A 19,922-nucleotide genomic window follows, 5' to 3' on the forward strand; every position below is an offset into this window, starting at 1 on the left:
TTGTCCATTGCCTCAGGTCAGATCAATATTAAATATAACCATGATCTTTCAAACAATAGCATCTCCCAAGGACTTGACAAGGATCTGGGCTTCCTCAGCCTTTACAAATGCTAACCAGCTAAGGAGGTTCTACACATCACTGCTGTTATGAATAATCCTTGCGTTTCTCTCCATGGCATATTATTTGTCATCATCACATCGCCTCCTGTCTTGCTGGCATGACTCAGCCTTTTGACCCTGCTGTTTACAACTTCATCTCATCACAGCCTCGTACTTTTATATGTCCTGCTGGCCAGGGGATTTGCCTTATGCATCTCACCAAGTTAATTCCAGTTCACAGAAATGCCTACTAGAATAAAAAACTTTTTAGTCTTTAAGGAAAAGCTCCTGTTTAATTTTATTGAAGAGAAAAGCACCTTCTGCATACCAGTTTAGTGGCTATGGCTTTCCCAAAGAACCCTCGGAAGTGTACTTTGGCAAGGGTGTTTTTGTGAACTGCAGAACTACAATTCCCAGGGTTCCCTGAGGAGTGGGAAAGACTATTTTACCAGATTAACTCTGCTTTGTAAGTACATCTATTAAGCTTCCACTGCCTAGCTTGTACATATCAAAGCTCTGTGCTGTGGTATTTTACTAACAGGAAATACAACTGGGGGATATTCTCCCATAATAAGCTGATGGTACTGAGAGAGAGGAAACTGGTATCAAGTCTCTTCACTAGGGAATCAAAGTGCTTGGAGACTCATTCCCTTGCTCAGCTTCCTGTTAGTCTTTAAACTCCTATCTCTTGCATTCAAAGGCACATGAGCTTGCTCCCAACACAGAGACAGACAGTGTATGAAGGGTAACAGAGAAAGTTTATTAGAGAGGAAACACCCAGAAGGACAGATGGCCATCAATATTTCCTTTCATTCATACAAAAGACTGCTTGCAGACATGGAAGCAAACTCTCTTAATCTCCGTATGCTATGAAAGAACCACCATAAAGACTAGCAAATAGGGATGGCTCCACCATATGGCAATCAGTTCTGGGTGGGTGTCAGGTGGGGTGGCATTCTTCACGAGTGGACAACAATGTGATAGGGTTTGAACTGACTGAGACCAAGACACAGAGAGCTCTTGGGGTTAGAGTGGACAGCTCCATGAAAATGTCGGCCCAGCATGAAAAATGCAAACTCCATGCCAGGGATTATTGAGAAAGAGGGGGAGAATAAAACAGCCAATATCACAATGCCCTTGTACAGAACTATGGTGCACCTGCATTTAGAATATTGTGTACACTTCTAGTTGCCTTCTCTCAAAAAGGATATTGCAAAGCTCAGCTGGAAAAAGCACAGAAGAAGGCAACCAAGATGATCAAGGAGTTGGAACGGTTGAAGAGTCTGGGACATTTTGGTTTAGAAAAAAGACAACCAAGGGGGAAATACACAATAGAGGTGCGTGGGGTGGAGATAGTGGCTAGAGGGATCTTTTTTCCCCCCTCTACCAAAATACTAGAATTTGGGGCACCCGATGAAGCTGCTGGGCAATAGATTTAGGGCAGTGTGTATGTGTGGTGCCCTCAAGTCATAGCTGATTTATGGCAACCCCTGGTAGGGGTTTTCATGGCAAGAGACAATGGTTTGCCATTGCCTGCCTCTGCAACCCTGGTCTTTGCTGGAGGTCTCCCATCCAGTTACTAACCAAGGCCAATCCTGCTTAGCTTCTGAGATTTGAGTAGATCAGGCTCACCTGGGCTATCAAGGGCATGGCCAATTTGGTAGAGACCAAAAGAAATATTTATTTATTCAACAGGTTATGGAATTCACTGCCAGTGGGTGTTGTGATGGCCACAAGAGTAGAGGGCTTTAAAAGATTTATGGAGGAGAGGTCCCTCAATGACCTCTCGCCACGATGACCACAGGGGACCTCCAGATACAGAGGCACTAAACCTCTGGACCTCAGTGCCAGAAGGGGAGGGGCCTTGGGCTCTATGCCCTGGTTTTTGGTCCTCTGGGGCAACTGGCTGGGCACTGCGTGAAACAGGATGCTGGCCTTTATGGACCACTGATGTGATCTCGCAGGGCTCTTCTGATGTTCTTAAGGGCTATTTACCCAACAGAATATGATTCCAGCATAGCCCATGAGCACAGAAGGAAAATTGCAACAACAACGAAGAGCAGGTCAAGCCGACCCCTTCAAAACTGCTTCAGAGACGGTGCCCATAAAACCAGGTGGCAACTAGCAAAAAGGTCCAAGAAATCCTTGAAAGATTCCAGGTGTTGTTTATTCATCACACCTGTGAGTTTTGTGGCTGAGAGAAGCTCTAACAGGGGTCTTCTTGCCAAGACCAGCTCTCTCCACACTACCACACTCATTAACACTGTTTTCATCTACGAACGTTTCACAACAGCCTGAATTGTGAGGGTGGGGAGAACGTTCAGGAACCAGCTTATTCCTCCTCCGCTAAGTAAAACATTTTTTCAGAAATGACTTGATTTATCACGTGTGCATCTGCGCACACGCTTCCTTGCTTCTATATCTGCAAAGGCAGAGTGGATCTCTTGACTGTGAAGCGTGCAGGGAACCAGCTACTTCCTTGTGCCCACCTTTAACCCTGCAGCCAAAACTCAGCTTCTATTCAGTTTCAGACCAAGCTCTTCAGAGGAAACGCTTCTGAATTTCCTCCCTTCTTCTACTGAGTTTCCTATGGTAAAGGCTGGCGTACACTACAAAAAAAAAATCAGAATCTTTGCCAAGAAAAGCCAACTTCTGCACCATGTGCAGCCGAAGTGCCCTGATCTGATTATTTTGCATCTGCTTCCATGAGCTTTGAGGTTCTATAGAGCACAAAGACCCCCATTTCGAGCCCCCAACCTCGTCCCCCACTTCAGAGTCAATACTACTGTTTGAAGTGGGTGAAGTCTGAGACTTCCTCGGGCATTTGCTGCATGTTTCCAAACATATCCACGCAACACAAGAGCTAGAAAAGCCCTCTCTTAGAAACAAGCAATTGTTGAAAGCTAGAACGGGCAGGAGAGAGGCATGAGTGGCACAGGAGCCGACAGGGGAGAGGAAGGACATTTTCACAAAGTGCAAAACACAAGCAGGAGGAAGGCTTTCCCTCCGAACAGCATAGCCATATAAGACACTGGCTGTCTGAACACCTTCGGTTCCCAGTCATGGAAGGTGCTCCATATTTTCCACTCACCAAGAGAGACGTTGATCTCCGTGTATCAAAAGGTGGCCTCAACCCTTCCTGCCCTTTGCAGCTACTTGCTGTTCTGGGTTTGTTTCCCCTGTTCCATGCGTCTGTGTTTCTGTGCCACTCCATAAGGGACATGGGCGGCAATCGTGCCCATCTCCTGTGCCCCCTCGACGTGGAACATCTGGTCATCAAAGAAGATGTGTGGGCGGATCTTCTTCAGCATGGGGCCTTTGGGGGCACCAGCAAGAAAGAGGGCTTCATCAGTTTCTAACCCCCAGCTCCGGAGAGTCTTTAGAGCACGGGCTCCCGAACTGGCAGCACTACGGGCTGTGACGAGGTAGGTGCGGATGGGACATTCCAGGCGGAGACCCTTGGAGTAGAATTTCTTCTGAAGCTTCCCAAGAGCTTCCAAGAAGCCTTTCAGTGGTCCCTGGAACAGTACAGTAAAGAGGAACCATCAGAAACGGAGCACAAAGAGGCCTCTCTGAAGCCTGCAGAACAAATGAGTGCCTCGGGCATTTGTGGGGACATAAATTAATAATAATAACTGTGCTTATCTACTGCTCTTCTAGACAGATCAGTGCCCCACTCTGAGTGGTAAACAATGGCAGTGTTATTATTATCTCCACAATACAGCTGGAGAGGCCATCTACTGAGCTCATGGCAGTAACGTTATACCACCATAAAACCCCTGAAAGCACGGCCAGACGTTTCCTACCTTCCATGAAAACAGAAAGAAGGAGCTAGCTTTAAAAACAAAAAAAAATAATGAGACAGAATATTCTGTCATGAATATGTGTGGCTTGTTCATCTCTAGATTAAACCAGTGGGATACGCCATCGAGAGGTTTGGAGTCAGGCATCACCAATCTGACCTTGCTGACGAAACAAAGCTGAAGGTGGTTCCCAGTTCCCAGTTCCTTATTCGCAGTTCCTAGTTCCTTATCCGCAGAGCAAAACACAAACATTGTGGGAAATTGAAAAGCTCTGTACTCCAAAATAAAGAATGTAGGAGCAGATATCATACACCTCCATATTCAGCGGACTCAGCGCTGGATCCAGGCGCGTGGACGCCGGGGGCAAACCTTGCCCGGGTGCTCTGTGCGCATGCACCGCGCGCGCTCCCGGCGCTGCGTGATGACTTCACTTTTGTGACGTCATCACGCAGGGCGGGAGCCATGCGCGGCAAGCCGGCTGCTCCAGCACCCGGTGAGCCATGGAACTGGCAGCGGTGCAGGCGTGCGCTGGGGCGGCTGGCTGGCTTGCTGTGCGCGCAGGACCTCCCAGCCCAATGCTCAGCCACCCCGCTCAGCAAGCCAGCTGCCCCAGCGCACACTCTCGCTGCCGACAGCTCCGCGGCTCACCAGGTGCTGGGGTGGCTGGCTTGCCGCGCGGCCAGCTGAGCGCAGGGCTAGGAGGCCCTCCGCGCAGTTAGCATGCCCTGCTGCCCTGTGCCGCCTGCGTGGCAAGCCGGCCTCCCCAGCGCACGGTGAGCCACGGAGCTGGCGGCAGCAAGGGCGTGCGCTGGGGCAGCTGGCTTGCCCCGCTGGTGGCTGAGCACAGGGCTGAGAGGTCCTGCGCGGCAAGCCAGCCAGCCGCCCCATTGGCGGGGCTGGCGAGGATCTCCCAACCCTGCATTCAGCCTACTGGGCAGCTGGCAGCCGCGCCCGGCGCCCCCTCTTTGGCTACCCCCCCTGCCCCCCCTCGATCCGGCCCTAAGCGGACTCTGCCCTCTAAGTGGACATATACTGGGTCCTCCTACAAAGCCCAGTTCTTGAATTAACAGCTTCAAATTAGGGTAAGAGATACAAGCTGCATAAGGAACTGGGAACTGGGAACCAACTTCAGCTTCGTGCTGACGAAGCATTTGGGAGCTGCTGTCTCTGTTCTTAACCAGAATTCTGGGCAACCAAATGAGGCTGAATCCAAACAAGTTAGAGCTGCTCAGCAAAACTAGAGAATCTTTGTGCCCCAGGTAAGCTAACTATGCTTTGCTTTAAAGGTGATGTTGGCCAAGGCAAACGCATTTGGGATTTGTGCATTCACACAGTGTCCGCTTTAAACTTTGACTTCTACCCTTGTAGTAGCAAAGGCCTACAGCCGTGCTCCTTTGCCTTGCCATACTTCAACCATGCCTGTGGTGAGAAGAACTGATGAGGTACTTGAACTGATGAGGTACCATCTACACACTTCTGGACCCCCTTGGCCTTTTGTTCTGAGAAGCACATTGCTAAGGTCTCTAGGGCAGCTTTCTAGCGACTGTCTGCTCTGCTAGCTGCATCCCCCTTTGCAGGGCATATCCAAGCTGGTTTCATTTACAAGCTTATAGCATGCTGGGAAGCTGCTGGAAATGCAACACAGCCTTCACTTGGTTTCCACTCCCAGTGTTCTTTTGTGCCTAATTCCAGCATTAGTTTTGGTCATACCTTCGAGACGGTCTCTCCCTAGATCAAAACTCCTTCTGTCTTCCATGCTCAGTCCAAACTCTGCTTCGATCACTTCCATGTAATATAAACTTCTGCTGCTAAAGCAAGGCCTTTGCAGCAGTGGCCCCTACCTAGGCTCTGGAACAACCTCCCTTTCCTCCTTTGCTTGCCTTCTGGAAGGTCTATAAAACCTTTTTTTGTTGTTGTTCACTCTTTAGGGGGACATTTTTGACTCATTGCTAGCTACTTTTGTTTGGTTTTGTCTTATTAAAATGTACGTTATCATTTTAATCTTTTTCTCTTGAGCACATGGGGAAAGCAGCAAATGCATTTTAAAAATAAAATAAATAACAATTGGTGTTTTGCATCCCAAGCAAAGTGGATCTACTGCCTCCTTTGGTGCAGGCACCCATCTCAGATCTGGCCAGTCATGAGACACGCCCAGGAGGCAATGCCAGTCACTTCCTATGCTGCTGACTCCCCTGTACAAAGTTGGCACCATCCTCACTGTGCCCCCACCAGCAGGAATTTGGGGGTAGTTAGCTGAAGAATCCATCAGAAACAAAGAAACCGAAAATTCCTTTCTTCCGACATACCTAACAAGTGGCCCTCAACAGCCCCTCACAGTGATGGCAGCCCCTATATTCTCACCTGAGCCAGAGGTTTGTTCTCATACGTTTTCTCATGTTCAAAGAACTTGTCAAGACCATGAGCCTTCACTATCTGCTCAGATTCATCCGAAAAAAGGACAGCATCCCCATCAAAGGCCACACGCAGCTGATTCTCTGCGATTTGGACATCCCTGTTCGGACTGAAGATGGTGGCAGCAGCAATCCCTTGTAAAAAGAGAGAAGAAGAGAGTCTCATGGCATCCCACCAAGTTCCCACTTACCCCCCCCCCCCAAATCTGGGCAAGTTTCATGACTTTCCCCCCCTCCGATGCATGTCTTTTTAATTCATTTGAAGCTAAAGTGACAAAACTGAGACTATTGTACTTTGGTCACTTCATGAGAAGACAAGATTCTCTGGAAAAGTCAATAATGCTAGGAAAAGTGGAAGGCAACAGGAAAGGAGGAAGACCTAAAACAAGATGGCTGGACTCAATAAAAGAAGCCATGCCCAGTTTGCAAGATCTGAGCAAGTCTGTTAATGATAAGATGTTTTGGAGGTTTTTCATTCATAGGGTCGCCATTGGTCAGAGGAAACTTGACAGCACATAACACACACACACACACACAATGCATTTAAAGCCCTGACCTGGATGGGTCAGGCCAGCCTGACCTCATTAGATCTTGGAAGCTAAGCGGGATCAGCTCTGGTTAGCAGTTGGATGGGAAATCACCAAAGAAGTCCAGGATAACTACACAGAGGCAGGCAATGCCAAACCAACCACCTCTGTTCCACTCTTGCCCTGAAACTTATGGGGTTACCAGGAACTGGCTGCAACTTGACGGCACTTTACACACACAATTCATTTTAAAAGGCAAGCAAATTCAAAATGTTATTTGGATTGAATACGGATATGTAAACAAAATGGTTGGAAAAGGGAACCATCTTAAACTGACTGAGAATGGGCAGATTCCATTTCAAGTTTTTATTGCTGCACCAGAGTAATATGGCAGCACTCTATATTGGCTAGTATGATGATAATAATAATCCTGGTTGGGCTGTTGTAGGGTTGCCAACCTCCAGATGGGGCCTGGAGATCTGGAATTACAACTGATCTCCAGATTACTCAGCTCCCCTGGAGGAAATGGCAGCTTTGAAGGGTAGGATCTATGGCATTGCATCCTGCTGAGATCCCAACTCTCCCCAAGCTCCACCCTTGCTAGGCTCCACCCCAAATCTTCAGGAATCATCCAACCCGGAGTTGGCAACCCATGTCAGTTTGTTGCAGAAAAACTAGCCAGATAGCCCAACAGCATTTTATTCCAGCATGTTCTCAGCATTCATCTGAGCTTATATCTGTCCATGACTGCTTACACAGGAATAATATGTTGTTGGTCTTTAAGGTGCCACAAGAAGCTGATTATGTTTACTGGCCTTTACAGTAATACTAACCTGGCATGGAGATTCTGAGCCACTGGAAAAGTTCAAGCCAAAGCTTGTTTCCCAGCATAATGCCACACAGGCACAGCAGGGGGCCGCCCTACCTCACTAGAGCCCCTCCCCTGTTGTGGATTCTCCCAACCCCAGGAGACCTGCTCAGGGCACACAATCCAACGGTACAGAGCCCATATTAGGCAAAAGGGCCGACGGAAGCACATGGGCCAAACAGCAATTCATCCTTTGAGGAAGTACACAATGGCAGCTTCCGTGCACACAAGCCGTCTTTCTGGCAGGAATCACTCCCCGCCCCCCCCCTCCCCAGTGTTTTCCTCTTCCACCCAAACGTTGACCAATGACAGACTCACCCTCTTCTATGGCATCGCTCACTTTCTCACAGTCAGACGACAGGTACAGGTTGGTGTGGTAGGCCTTCAGGTAGCCGATGGGGCTGTTGCCACCTGTCATGCAGAACCTCTCAATGAACAGGTCTAGAAGGGAGAAGAGAGCCACCATTATGTTCCTTTCCACAGGCGACTTCCTACACACAACCAGCCCTAGAAGAACACACAGCCGTTTCCACACTGACTGGAGCTTACAGCTGCACAGGTTGAGCGGTGGCGATGTTACTTCCAAGGGCCTTTTCCAGCTAAACTTTGCATTTGTGTCTTCCTCAGACTATCCAAATGCCCCCCTCAAAGAAGAGCTTCTAGAACTTCCAGGGGGAAATCTCAGTAACTAACTCCTCCATCTCACTGTATGGCATGAAGTTTGTGTTTGGGAGTTCTGGAGTGTGTGGAAAGCAAGTGCAGACAGGCCCTTTAACTCCACTGGAAAGTGCCTGGGTGGCCACTGAGGAAGGTGAGCCATGTGTGACTAAGTGCTGGCCACGGCAGGTCCATAGCCGCTGCTCACCACATCACATCACACCACAGCCTAAGTCCTGGCCCAGGATGCACCATGTTTTAAGATCCCAATCTGTCCCTGGGGAGGACAAGTGCCCACATGGGAACTGGCTGTGGCCCCCTGCTGCCCAATTCTTTCCCTTCCCAGCCATCACATGGTTGGAGCATACATGCGCTTTATTTATTTTCCTTCACATATACCCTGGCTTTCACCCCCATGGGGTCCCCAAGCAACTTACATTGTCCTCTTTTCTATTTTATCCTCACAATAAGCCTTTAAGGTAAGTTAGGATATCAGCCTAAGACTAGCCCAAGGTCACACAGTGACCTTCCATGGCAGAGTGGGGATTCAAACCCAGGTCTTTCAAAACCTAGTCCAAGACTCTAACCATTACATCACATTGACTTGCCTTCATTGCTGGGAGAATCTTGGCAATTCAGCATATGCGGACAGTTTTGACAATCACTCTTTCTCACCAGAGACCCAAATAAGAGATCTCAGAGTGTTCCCTGCTATCATTTCTAGGGTTTTCTGGGATAAGGTGAGGAAGAGAGATGTGAAGAGCCTAGGAAAAAATAGAGGGGGACCTTTCCCCTTCTGTTTTCCCCTTGGACTTCTATTTTTCCAATGGGAAAAAATGGGAATTTGGGGGAACACCAAAATAAATTCCTGTGAAATATTTTTCCTTTGAAATGAGTGACATTTTTAAAAATAAAATTTCCCTTAATTGACATTATGTATAGGAGGAAAACATCTGAGGGTTTTGGGGTTTTTTTTGTGCAATTATTCTAATGAAACAGTGGTCATCTGAACACTCTTCCCAATTTCTCTATCAGAAAATTTGGAATGAATGAAATGTACTAAGATAGCATAGGATGCAGCCATTTATAGCTCTCTTTCTCATACACTTCAGTATTGGGTGTATTTGCCATTTTGCATATAGAGAACGAAGGTATTTATACGTTTAAATTCCATAAATATGCAAAATAATACAGTTGTATGTGCTAACTAAATTATAAATGAGGAATTTTAGTTAAAGCAGAAACATGGGGTTAGGTTTGATAGGAAAGTAAACACTGCACAAATTTAAATTTTTCCCATAATGTCTGGCTGTTTTCTTGATAAGAAGTCCCCCTCCACTGGCATTTGGAGGGCGGATTATACATCTCTGGTGAGGGGCGCTGACTGTTGAACTGGAATAAACCAATATAGGCTTATATACACATGCACTAGCAGGGCTTTTTTCTGGGAAAAGAGGTGGTGGAACTCAGTGGGTTGCCAGCACAGGACCACACAATGACGTCACTTTGGGTCATCTGGAACAAGGGGGAAGTTTTTTAAAGTTTAAATCGCCCTCGGTGAAAATGGTCACATGGCTGGTGGCCCCGCCCCCTGATCTCCACAGAGGGGAGTTTAGATTGCCCTCCGCGTCGCTCCAGCGGATGGCAATCTAAACTCCCCTCTGTCTGGAGATCAGGGGGTGGAGCCACCAGCCATGTGACCATTTTCAAGAGGTGCTGGAACTCCATTCCACTGCATTCCAGCTGAAAAAAAGCCCTTGCAGTAGCTTGGTCCATTATAGGAAGAAGGTGGGCTTGGTTAGCCCCCCATATGCTATTTTTGAAGACTGCTAGTGTCTAGAAAGACCCTTGGCTTGTGAACACTCCCTCTCCATGCACACTAACTGCACCTGCACACTTACTGGGGGTTGGGTGCACAGCCACTGACAAATGGGCAGGCAGAATGGACACAGCCCACACCAACTTGTTGTGGTACCACTGAGTTGTGGCTACTCACTGTAGTGGTTGATGCTATTGATCAAGCGAACTCCCACTTGGGCATGGTTGTTGGTCATGAGGACAATGTCAAAGAGCTCCTCGCTGTCTGGATACAGCTCCCGCAGTTGAGTGTTGACAGCTTCCAGTGCCTGCAGAATCAAGGATGCTTCTGGCTAAGCATTCAAGGCCACCCCTTGCAGCAAAATGACTGACCGGCGGGGAGTGGCTGAACTCCCCAGTTCCAGCAAATGCCTCTCCTTTAGGACATTCTTCATCTCCTTATGCATGCAAAAAAATCAAACCCTGACTGCATCTATTTATTTAGGTCATTCCTATCTTGCCTTTCTACTTCTAAGAAGCCCTCAAAGAGGATCTCGATAACTTGATCCAAAGCTGCTTTGAAGCAATTCTTTAGGGGCATTTGGCAGAGGGAGAGGCCCCCTGCCTCTGCTAGCCTGGCAAGTATGGGGGGGGGCAGCTGTTCAGGCACATCTTTCCCCTCTCCAGGGCAAGGTAGGTAGTTCTTCAGCAGAAAGTGGCAGACAGAGACTCAGAAGGCTGCCTTAGGTAGGGATAATCTCCAAGCTGGGCAGGTTTTCTAAAAAACTAATAAACAGTCCAATATACCTGCTTTAAAAATTAGGGAAGTGGTGCCCAAGGACCCTGGAGGGAAATCCAGCTACTGGCCCGACCCATGAAAGTGCCTTATACTGCATCAGACCATTGGGCACTCAAGGTCAGTATTGTCTACTCAGACTGGCAGCAGCTCTCCAGGGTCTTGGGCAGAGGTCTTTCCCATCGCCTGCTGCCTGGTCTTTTGAATTGGAGATGCCAAGGATTGGACCTGGGTCCTTCTGAAGGCAAATCAGGTGTTTTAACACTGAGCCAGACCACTGCTCCATCAAGATCAGTATTGTCCACTCAGCCTGGCAGTGGCTCCCCAGGGTGTAAAATAGAGGTCTTTCTTGTGACCTACCACCAGATTCTTTTAACTGGACATGCTGGGGATTGAACCTGAGGCCTTCAGCATGCCGAGCACATGATGTACCATCAAGCTATAGCCAGTTCCCCATGCCTTATTTGATCACACAGAAAACACATGCAAACGCTCACTTTCATGTAGGAAGTGGTCATATATACGGGGCAGTCCTCTGACTGGCAGTGACTTTCAGGCAAAGGAAGGCCTTTCTCAGCACCAACCACAGACCCTTTTCCCTTGGGGTTGCCAGCTCTAGGTTGGGAAATTCCTGGAGCTTTGGGGGTGGAGCCTGGGGAGGGAGGGGTTTGGTGAGGGACCAGAACTCAGCAGAGGATAATGCCATAGAATCCACCCTCCAAAGCAGCCATTTTCTCCAGGGGAGCTGATCTCCATGGCTTGGAGATCAGTTGTAATTCTGGGAGATCTCCAGCCACCACCTGGAGGCTGGCAACCCTATTTTCCCTGGAGGCAAGTTAACTGGGGGCTGGACCTGGAGCCTCCTGCGTGCAAAGTAAGTGCTCTACCACTGAGTCATCCTATCTAACTATAAATGGACTGCTGAGCTAGCTCCTGCTCTAGCCTGATATCTCCAACCCAGATCGTGGCAGAAAGAAGAAAAAGCGCATCAGTAAAAGAACAGACCTTGACAAATGGAAAAGCTGCTCCAGGCAAGAATGGCTCGTTCTCATGATCCAGCTGGTATTTGACATAAGCCTCCACGCCCTGCTCGTTGTAAATCTTCTGCTCCTCTTCCATACGGAATAAAGCTCGGGACGACACCGCAATTGTGATGGCATTTTGTGGCTTTGGCTGGGAGAGAGAAATAGAAAGGAGTCACCTGGGTCGTGAAAGGTCTCTCACACTGATTTGGCTGGGATAGCCAAATTGAAGCTCCATATGAAGAGGCTCAGAACACCAGGTGCTCAGGACAAGCAACAGAGGAAACAGCCGTCCTTTCGTGCCGTTCTTTTCAGCTTCCAAGTGATGACTGGTGCAGTTCTTATGATATAATGTTTAGGGACGGAAATGAATTATGTATCCGTTCATTCATTCAACATGGCATGTCCACCCCCCACTTCACCACAATCCATTGGCTCCTTCTGACCAATCTATAAATAATGGTCCAGCAGCAATGACACCCCCTCACCCCTCTGTGCAAACCTGCCAAGCCAGAGGCATTGGAGGAAGGGGGCACCATCTGTGGCAAAAGGCTTGCCAAGCCCCTTTGGGACGGGAATCAGAGCTTCAGATTCCATTCTGAAAATGCCCTCCCAAGCAATGCCCAGATCTAGAACAACTGCAGGCCTTGCTTGTGTGGCTCAAGCCTGGACTCTTCTAAGTGACTCTGCATCTCTGCCTGCCTGCCTGTCTCCTTGCTCTGCTCCTTCCCTGCCCACTGGTTTGCCATTTCCTCATTTGGTTGGACTACCAAACCAGCCCTGTACTGTAACCACAGCTTAGAAAGCCTCTGTATCTGTGTAGTTGCAATAAAGATGTACCTGGCTTCTGGTTGAACCATGTCTTGTTTACTGGCTCCAACTGTAAGTAAGGATTCCTTTAAAATCTGGGTTTAAAGAGACAGCGCATTGAAGCTACCTGGTAGTCAGCCCCTCCTTTCAGCTGTTCCCAGAATAAGCCCTCTCACCTGCAAGGCTCCCCCTGGACTGACCCTTCAATGAAACTGTCCTAGTGCCTCCCTCTCCTTCTGGTCTCAAACCTGCACTTATGGTAAGGTCGCCAGCCTCCAGGTGGTGGCTGGAGCTCCCCCAGAATTACAACTGATCTCCAGGCCACAGAGATCAGTTCATCTGGAAAAAATGGCTGCTTTGGAGGGTGGACTCACTGTATGGCATTATACCATGCTGAGGTCATTTTCCTCCTCAAACCCTGCCTTCTCCAGTCTTCATGTCCCAAATCTCCAGGAATTTTCCAGCTTAGAGCTGGCAACCCTAACTTATGACTCTTGGTTACCAAGTGCCACCACCTCAACAAATTAGTGCCTGTGATACTAGAACCATCGCTGTGCTCCCAGCTGTAACAGATGGCATGACAGCTATACTTCCTGGGGGAAAGTCACAGCAAGGGAGACGGACGCGTCCCTGTGCCAGCTCCCAGAACCCTATTTGGATTCCCTGTCATCAAATAATCGCACACGTCCCCATGCTGCCTCCCCAAACCTCCTGCCTTCCTGAAAAGGCACTTCACCTCCCATCCCCTGCACTGATTTAGGTCCCAGTAGGCTGTCTTTTTTTCTTCCATTCTGGCTTTGAACCAGACTTCTGCCTAGTGCCTACTTGGCTTTTCTAGTTCTAGAGTTTTTGTTGCTGATGTATTTTGTGGGATTGGTTATTATGATTGTTTAGATGTGTAAGCTGCTTTGAATACTAAAGGTGGAAAAGCAACGTGTAAACGTTTTAAAGTAAATGTTTACAGTATTCTATTCATTGCTGTGTTGGGTTGTGTTAGGAAAGCCACATCATGTTGCATATAGCTGCCCCGGTCTTCTTCAAGTTAATAAAAAAGAAAACCCCACCTGGCTAAATGTGAACTGCTTGACCAAATCTCAGCTCCTTGGAGGATCTCAGCTGCTTCACATCCAATCACAAAAACAACCAAACAAGGTGCCAACAGATGGGAGGTTATAGCCACACTTCCAGTCTTTGCAAGTAGGTGAGATGAAATATTGTGTTAGTCATCGTTCAAAATGGTCAGTTATTAACCAGATGGGGGCTCCCGGCTAGCCATAATTCTCCCTAGTTAGCTACTTGGGAGCCAGGAGTTATTCATTAGCTAAAATATTATTTTAATAGCTCTTAAGAGAGCACAGGCCAGTTTGGCTCCCTGAGAGTGATGAAAAATAACTCAGAACTCCTTTGCATGTACACATTCCTGGGACCACACTTCAAGGACAGGCTCCGTTTGCCTTCTGGGTATTGATTTTGACCTATAAGCCCTTTCCTTTTCTGGTGTTAGAGACAAAAGACCCCAGTAACAGGGCACCCAACGTAATTTCCTGGGAATAACAGAGAAGTATAGTGCCAGCATTTTTTCTGGAAGGGTTTATTTCCCTACCTAATTTCATTCCCACTCTAGAAAAGCTGTCAGGATCCGGTTGCCAGCTCTGGGTTTGGAAATGCCTGAAGACTTGGGTGTGGAACCTGGGGAGGGTGGAGTTTAGAGAAGGGGAGGGACCTCAGCAGGGCATAATGCCATAGAGCCCACCCTCCAGAGCAGCCCTTTTCTCCAGGGGAACCCATCTCTGTGGTCTGGAGATCATTTGTAATACCAGGAGATCTCCAGGACCCACCTGGAGATTGGTCTGATGTTCGGACAGCTCTTAAAGGCATAGCATCCCAGCCAGATCAAAGATCACTGGGCTTTCCCGTGGAGGAAGAAAGTACAAAAGACCAGGACGCTCAAATATTCTTCCCATAATGGCAAACCTGTCCACCGTCATTGCTGATGAGAGAGGGGTGAAATACTTCTCTCCAGAAAAAGCACACAACGGGCCTTGCAGGAACCTGGGCCCTCCCTCGGCATCTACACCCCAGCCATCAAAAAGGCTGCTATTTCTCAGTTCACCTGAATGACAGTAAAAATCAGCTCTTAGCACTTCTGTCGTAGTAAGAAGCCAAAATTCTCTTCTGAGTCACGGGGCAAGACTGAAACCAGAGAAGAAGCCACCTCTGACTATAGAGGGTTTTCCACGGTGACATTCAGCTGTTGCAATGAGGCAGGGTGACTCTGAGCCAGCCCAGTTTCTCCTTCTAGCAACAGGGCTGTGCAGGATCAAGGAATGCCAATTAGATGTCTGGACAAAGGAAGTTTTCTTGGAGTGGGAATGAAAGGAAGTAGCCCTTGGCTGGCTGGCAGGAGAGGGAAAGGAATTCAAGGAGAACCAGGTGGGTTTGATGTGGTGGTGGGAATGCGATTGACTTCCTTCCTCTTGGAAAGTCTTCCTCACTCAGGGAAGGTGGGCAGGAGGGGATGGAGGCTACAGAAGAAATATTCTTGGAGCAGAGAGTGGGGAGAGAAGGGGAACGGGGAAGAGCAAGTTGGTGCCCCCTTCTGAGCAGAGGAGATTGCATCCAAGTCAAGTCATCATGGTTCACACTACGGCAGGCAAGGCGACTGGCACTGCCAACCTCCACAAATGGCTTTTCTTAAAAAAAGCCATTGCACCCCTTGGTAGATGAAAAGCTGCCAGTCACACAGAGAGGGGGGGGGGAGAGCTACCACAGGGCCACTGTTGAGCAACAACAGGCAGGCATCGTGTTCGAGAAGGGCCCTCTTGCCCAGTGATGCCCACCAAGGGAAATGGTGGCCAGGGTCTCAGCAAAGGGTGGCATAGGACAGAAGCAGTCTTCCTCACGGGGCATCCTGAGGAAAGTAATGTGGGAACCACAGGAGTGAGAGGAGTCACCGTAAAGCAAAATGTAACAAGGAACAATGTGCGCCCACAAACTCTGATCCATTGTATGACTTGTAAAACAACATTTTAATTAAAAATAAGCACCCCTACTTCCCCTTCTGTGATGCAATTGGCAGCTCCTCCTCTGCGACTGCATTTCAGAAAAGAGAAAAGCTGTTGGAAAATAGTTCCCGTCGGACCCTGAGCAAAAAATAAAACGTGAGGCAGTTTTGCCAAGGGCCACCAGGAAGTTTTGCCATTTCCAACTTGATCCCAGCTACGGGCCCTTCCAAATGTTTCTGACAACTTGCTCTGGATCAGATGTTGAGTAGGAGAGAAATGTCACAGGACAGGGTAAGAAGATGGCAAGAAGCAGAGGGGCTAGGCCTCCATTGCTGTTTGAGTGCGCGCGTGTGTGTGTGTGTGGGGTGGTGGTACCTGACTCCTGTCTCTCTTCTAGAGCTTCCTGCACCCTCATCACTGGAATGCAGCTTACATCCCTGCCAAAATATTAGTGGCTAAGGCAAGAGCATTATGGGACAATTACCCATAATGTATCACACAGAGCCAGTTTGCATGACAAAGCAGTGTGTCTATAACAAATTGTCTTCCAAGGATGACAAATCTTGACTGCAAGACTAGGGAGCAGGCAGAGTTGCCAACAGACCTGGAGAAAAAAATGTCCTGCTCCTTTAATCGAAAATTCATGCATGGAAATGAGTAGCTGAATCTTTTCCTGGCATGGAGTTGATCACATCACCTGGCAAATAAGGTCCCTTTAAGCCACTCTCTAAAAGGGACAGGGCATTTTTCTCCAGGCAGTTGGTAATCCTAGGAAAAACCGTAGCGGTGTCCCTGAGTTTTCTCCTGAAGAACAAGACCGCCATCCCTCTGCAGCACTTTTGACGGGCCAAGGGTGATACAGACCTACCCAAGGACAAAGACGGTGGTGGCCTGGAAGGGCATCCATCACACTGTTGCCAAACGGACCAAGTTCTTTCCAGAGCTAAACCCAGAGAAAATTAGTTCTGCAGGTTGGATGCAGAAGTAATTATTCCTGCCATGGTTATTCCTTCCATGACATTTCCCCAGTGCTAATTACCCTCTCCTCAGCTGCATTTTGTTTTACAACGGGGAGGAGAGACATGTGATTTCCCCTCCAGAACTATTTGAAACTTGCTGGGTGCTATTGATTGAGGAAACAGGACAGGGGGAAAGTGTTCAGTTCCCTTCCCAAGTGTCCATTTCCTCAACAAATGCAACATGTTCACAAGAGATCCTCGCTGTAGGTGCCCCAGCCATTGCTTTAGGCAAATGTCCGCTTTTTAAAAAGAGTTGTTGAGCCCAGGCTCATGACCCACAGCCAGTGGTGGACAAGAAGGAGTGAAAACAGAGAGTGATTGTCTGTCTGTGCTTCTCCCTAAGGCCGCAGCAGATATTGATGGAGTGCTCCTCGTGGTGTGGTGTCCCAAGTGAACTGAATGTCTCTTCGCTGTAACGCTGGACTTAAACACCAAAACCCGTGGCTGCCAGAAGATGTTTCAGTCCTCAAGGTGGAAAAGGCACAGGGTGTTCTGTGAGCTGCACTAGTCAGAGCAATTGTTATTTATTTTACTTCATTTATACCCCACCTTTCTCCCTAGTGAGGACCCAAAGCAGCTTACACCATTCTCCTCTCCTCCATTTTATCCTCACAACAACCCTGTTAGGTAGGTTAATCTGAGAGTTTGTGACTGTCCCAAGGTCACCCAGTGAGCTTCCCTTAGAGAGTGGGGAATCAAACCTTTGTCTCACAGATCCTAATCCATCACTCTAGCTGCTACACCACACTGCCTCTCAACCCAACCCTTTGCTTTTTTGTAATGCTGTCCAAAATCCTCTGCCCTGGGCAGCTGCCTTATTTTGCCTCCTGGCAGGGCCCGCCTCAGATGATCATCTGGGAACAAAACCTAACCCAACCCTGCTGCTAAAGGACTCAAACATTTCACCCTATGAATGGGGAACTCTCCCATCCACTTCATCAGCAAATAGGATTATGAAACACCCACACCTCAAGGAGATGATTAAAGTCCCAGTTTAGCCCAGGCTTGTCGGAGCCTGAGGGCTAAGCAGGGTTGGCTATGGTCAGTACTTGGATGGGAGCCCACCAAGGAAGACTTGGGCAGCTATGTGGAAGAAGGCAATAGCAAACCACCTTTGTCCATCTTTTGCATGAAATGCCTCGTGGAAGGGGTCATGGAAGGGCCATGAATCAGCTGCAACTCAATAGCATGTTCTTCTTCAGCATGAGCTGGACAGTGATGGATTGTAGCCTGAGGCCACAGGCCCTATTCACCTTCTCTGCGCCCAGACAATTGTATTACTTACAAACAACCAAGACCAGCCTACCTTCCCCCTGGACACGAGGGGTCTCAGCAGCTAGAACATACAACGCAGCCAGTACACGCTTGACCTTGGACGCAGAAAGATGGCATGTTCCACTTTAGTAGCTGTATCTTCCCCACTCCCTCCCCTGTTTCATTGTGTATCCAGAGTGGCTGCCTGCTTGCAGGCAAGGGCAGCTGCTCCTGGAAGCTTAGCACTCCCTACTGAATGCCAGCTATTATCTGAAAGATGTCATTCACCCCCAAGTGGGTCTGTGAACCATCTGGAGCTGCCTTCTCAAAAGCAAGAATATCGGACCACTCAGTGCAGCCGAGTAGCAGACTGGCAGCCACTTTCCAAGATCTGAGGCAGAGAAACCTTGCCCAACACCAAATCCCAGAAACTGGAGATTAAGCCATGCAAAGCACTCATTCCACCTCTCAGCTACAGACTTGCCCGCCATCGCACCTCCACAGGAAACGAGGAAGAGAAACTCAACAAGTCGCTTAACTTAGAATTTCTACTCCGAAGAGGAATTCCCTCTTTGCAGGTTTTCCTCTTCTCTGTTATATAAACACATTGCACTGCACAACCAGACAGCCGCCCGCCTGCAGCATGCATCCCACCAGCCCCCATCCTATTCCAAGCAGAGAAAGGGGGGAAAACATTTCCCTTACTGATTTGGGTTTCTTTTGCGGGGAGAGGTTGGCATAAAAAGCTTTGGCATCTTCCCAAGTCTCTGCTTTTGGCTGGCCTCCAGTGCTGGTTGCTGTGCTCTTGGTGTCTCTGGAAGATCCTTTCTCTTCCGGGGGCCCAAGTCCTGCTGGGTCCATCTTTCTTTCTCCCTGCCCTTCCAGAGGGGCAAGACGGTACTAGCAAGCGGTATATTCTCCTCCCAGTTAAGCAGGGCAAAGCGGGTGGGGATGGAGCCTGGAATAAAGCACCAGTATCTTTGGGATGCAGCTCAGCTCTAGTGAGAACGAATCAGGCAGTGGAGGAGGAGGAGGAGGTGCGAGCAGCAGGTTTGTTTGTGTGTGTGTGTGTGTGTGCTACTCGCTTCTCCGGCCAGGAGAAAATGCTTGATATGGGATCCCATAAACCTCCAGGGCATACTTGAATGCCAAAGCCTCCGGCCAGCAAGCCAGCTTAACCTCCTCAGGGCTGGATCTGCTGCATCCGGCAAGCCGCTGTCCTGAAGGGAGTGATTCAGTTCAGATCAACATGCCAAGGACGGAGGGGGGGATCTCTGCATCAGAGGAGCTGGCTGGAGCCAGTCTCCTGGGAAGTTCAGGCGGGCAGTTGAGTGCTTAGGAGAAATGCTTTCACACATTATAGTAGCTTAGGGAATGGCTGTGGCTCCTTGGTAGAGCATCTGTTTAGCATGCATGAGGTCCCAGGTTCAAGCCCGGCATCTCCATTTCAAGGACCAGGTGATGTGAAAGACCTCTGCCTGAGACCCTGAGAGCCACTGCCAGTCTGACTTGATGGACCAAGAGTCTGATTCTGACTTGGATAGACCAGGGGTCTAATTCAGTATAAAGAAGCAACATATGTTCGGCTGGACCCGGACAAAGAGCCATGCAGGCCAGGTTCTGGTTTGCAACAGTCTCTAGGAAGCCTACAAGCAGGGCATAGAAGCAATACACCAATCCTGCCACTTGCTCTGCAGCGAGGTACTTAAGATATGCTGCCTCTGAACCAAGGGGTGGTCTTAGTTAATGACCTGGATAGCCCAGGCTAGCCAGATCTTGGAAGCTAAGCATGGTCAGGCTTGGTTAGTACTTGGGAGACCCCCCCCCCCAAGGAAGCCCAGGGTTGCTGCACAG

At 48.7% G+C, this 19,922-nt stretch overlaps 1 protein-coding gene across 1 annotated transcript; it reads right to left on the reverse strand.

Annotated features, from left to right (window-relative positions):
* Positions 1-887: 887 nt before the first annotated feature.
* NT5C1A (5'-nucleotidase, cytosolic IA) lies at positions 888-19,068 on the reverse strand. The gene is made up of 6 exons (XM_054999486.1): positions 18,774-19,068; positions 11,964-12,131; positions 10,362-10,491; positions 8,027-8,149; positions 6,264-6,448; positions 888-3,617 (listed from the first exon to the last, which is right to left on the reverse strand). The coding sequence occupies exons 1-6, from the start codon at positions 18,927-18,929 to the stop codon at positions 3,252-3,254; spliced, it is 1,128 nt and encodes a 375-aa protein (XP_054855461.1). The 5' UTR covers positions 18,930-19,068; the 3' UTR covers positions 888-3,251.
* Between the last annotated feature and the right edge of the window lie 854 nt (positions 19,069-19,922).

This window comes from Eublepharis macularius, chromosome 15 (assembly GCF_028583425.1).
Source record: "Eublepharis macularius isolate TG4126 chromosome 15, MPM_Emac_v1.0, whole genome shotgun sequence".
Taxonomy (NCBI): Eukaryota; Metazoa; Chordata; class Lepidosauria; order Squamata; family Eublepharidae; genus Eublepharis; species Eublepharis macularius.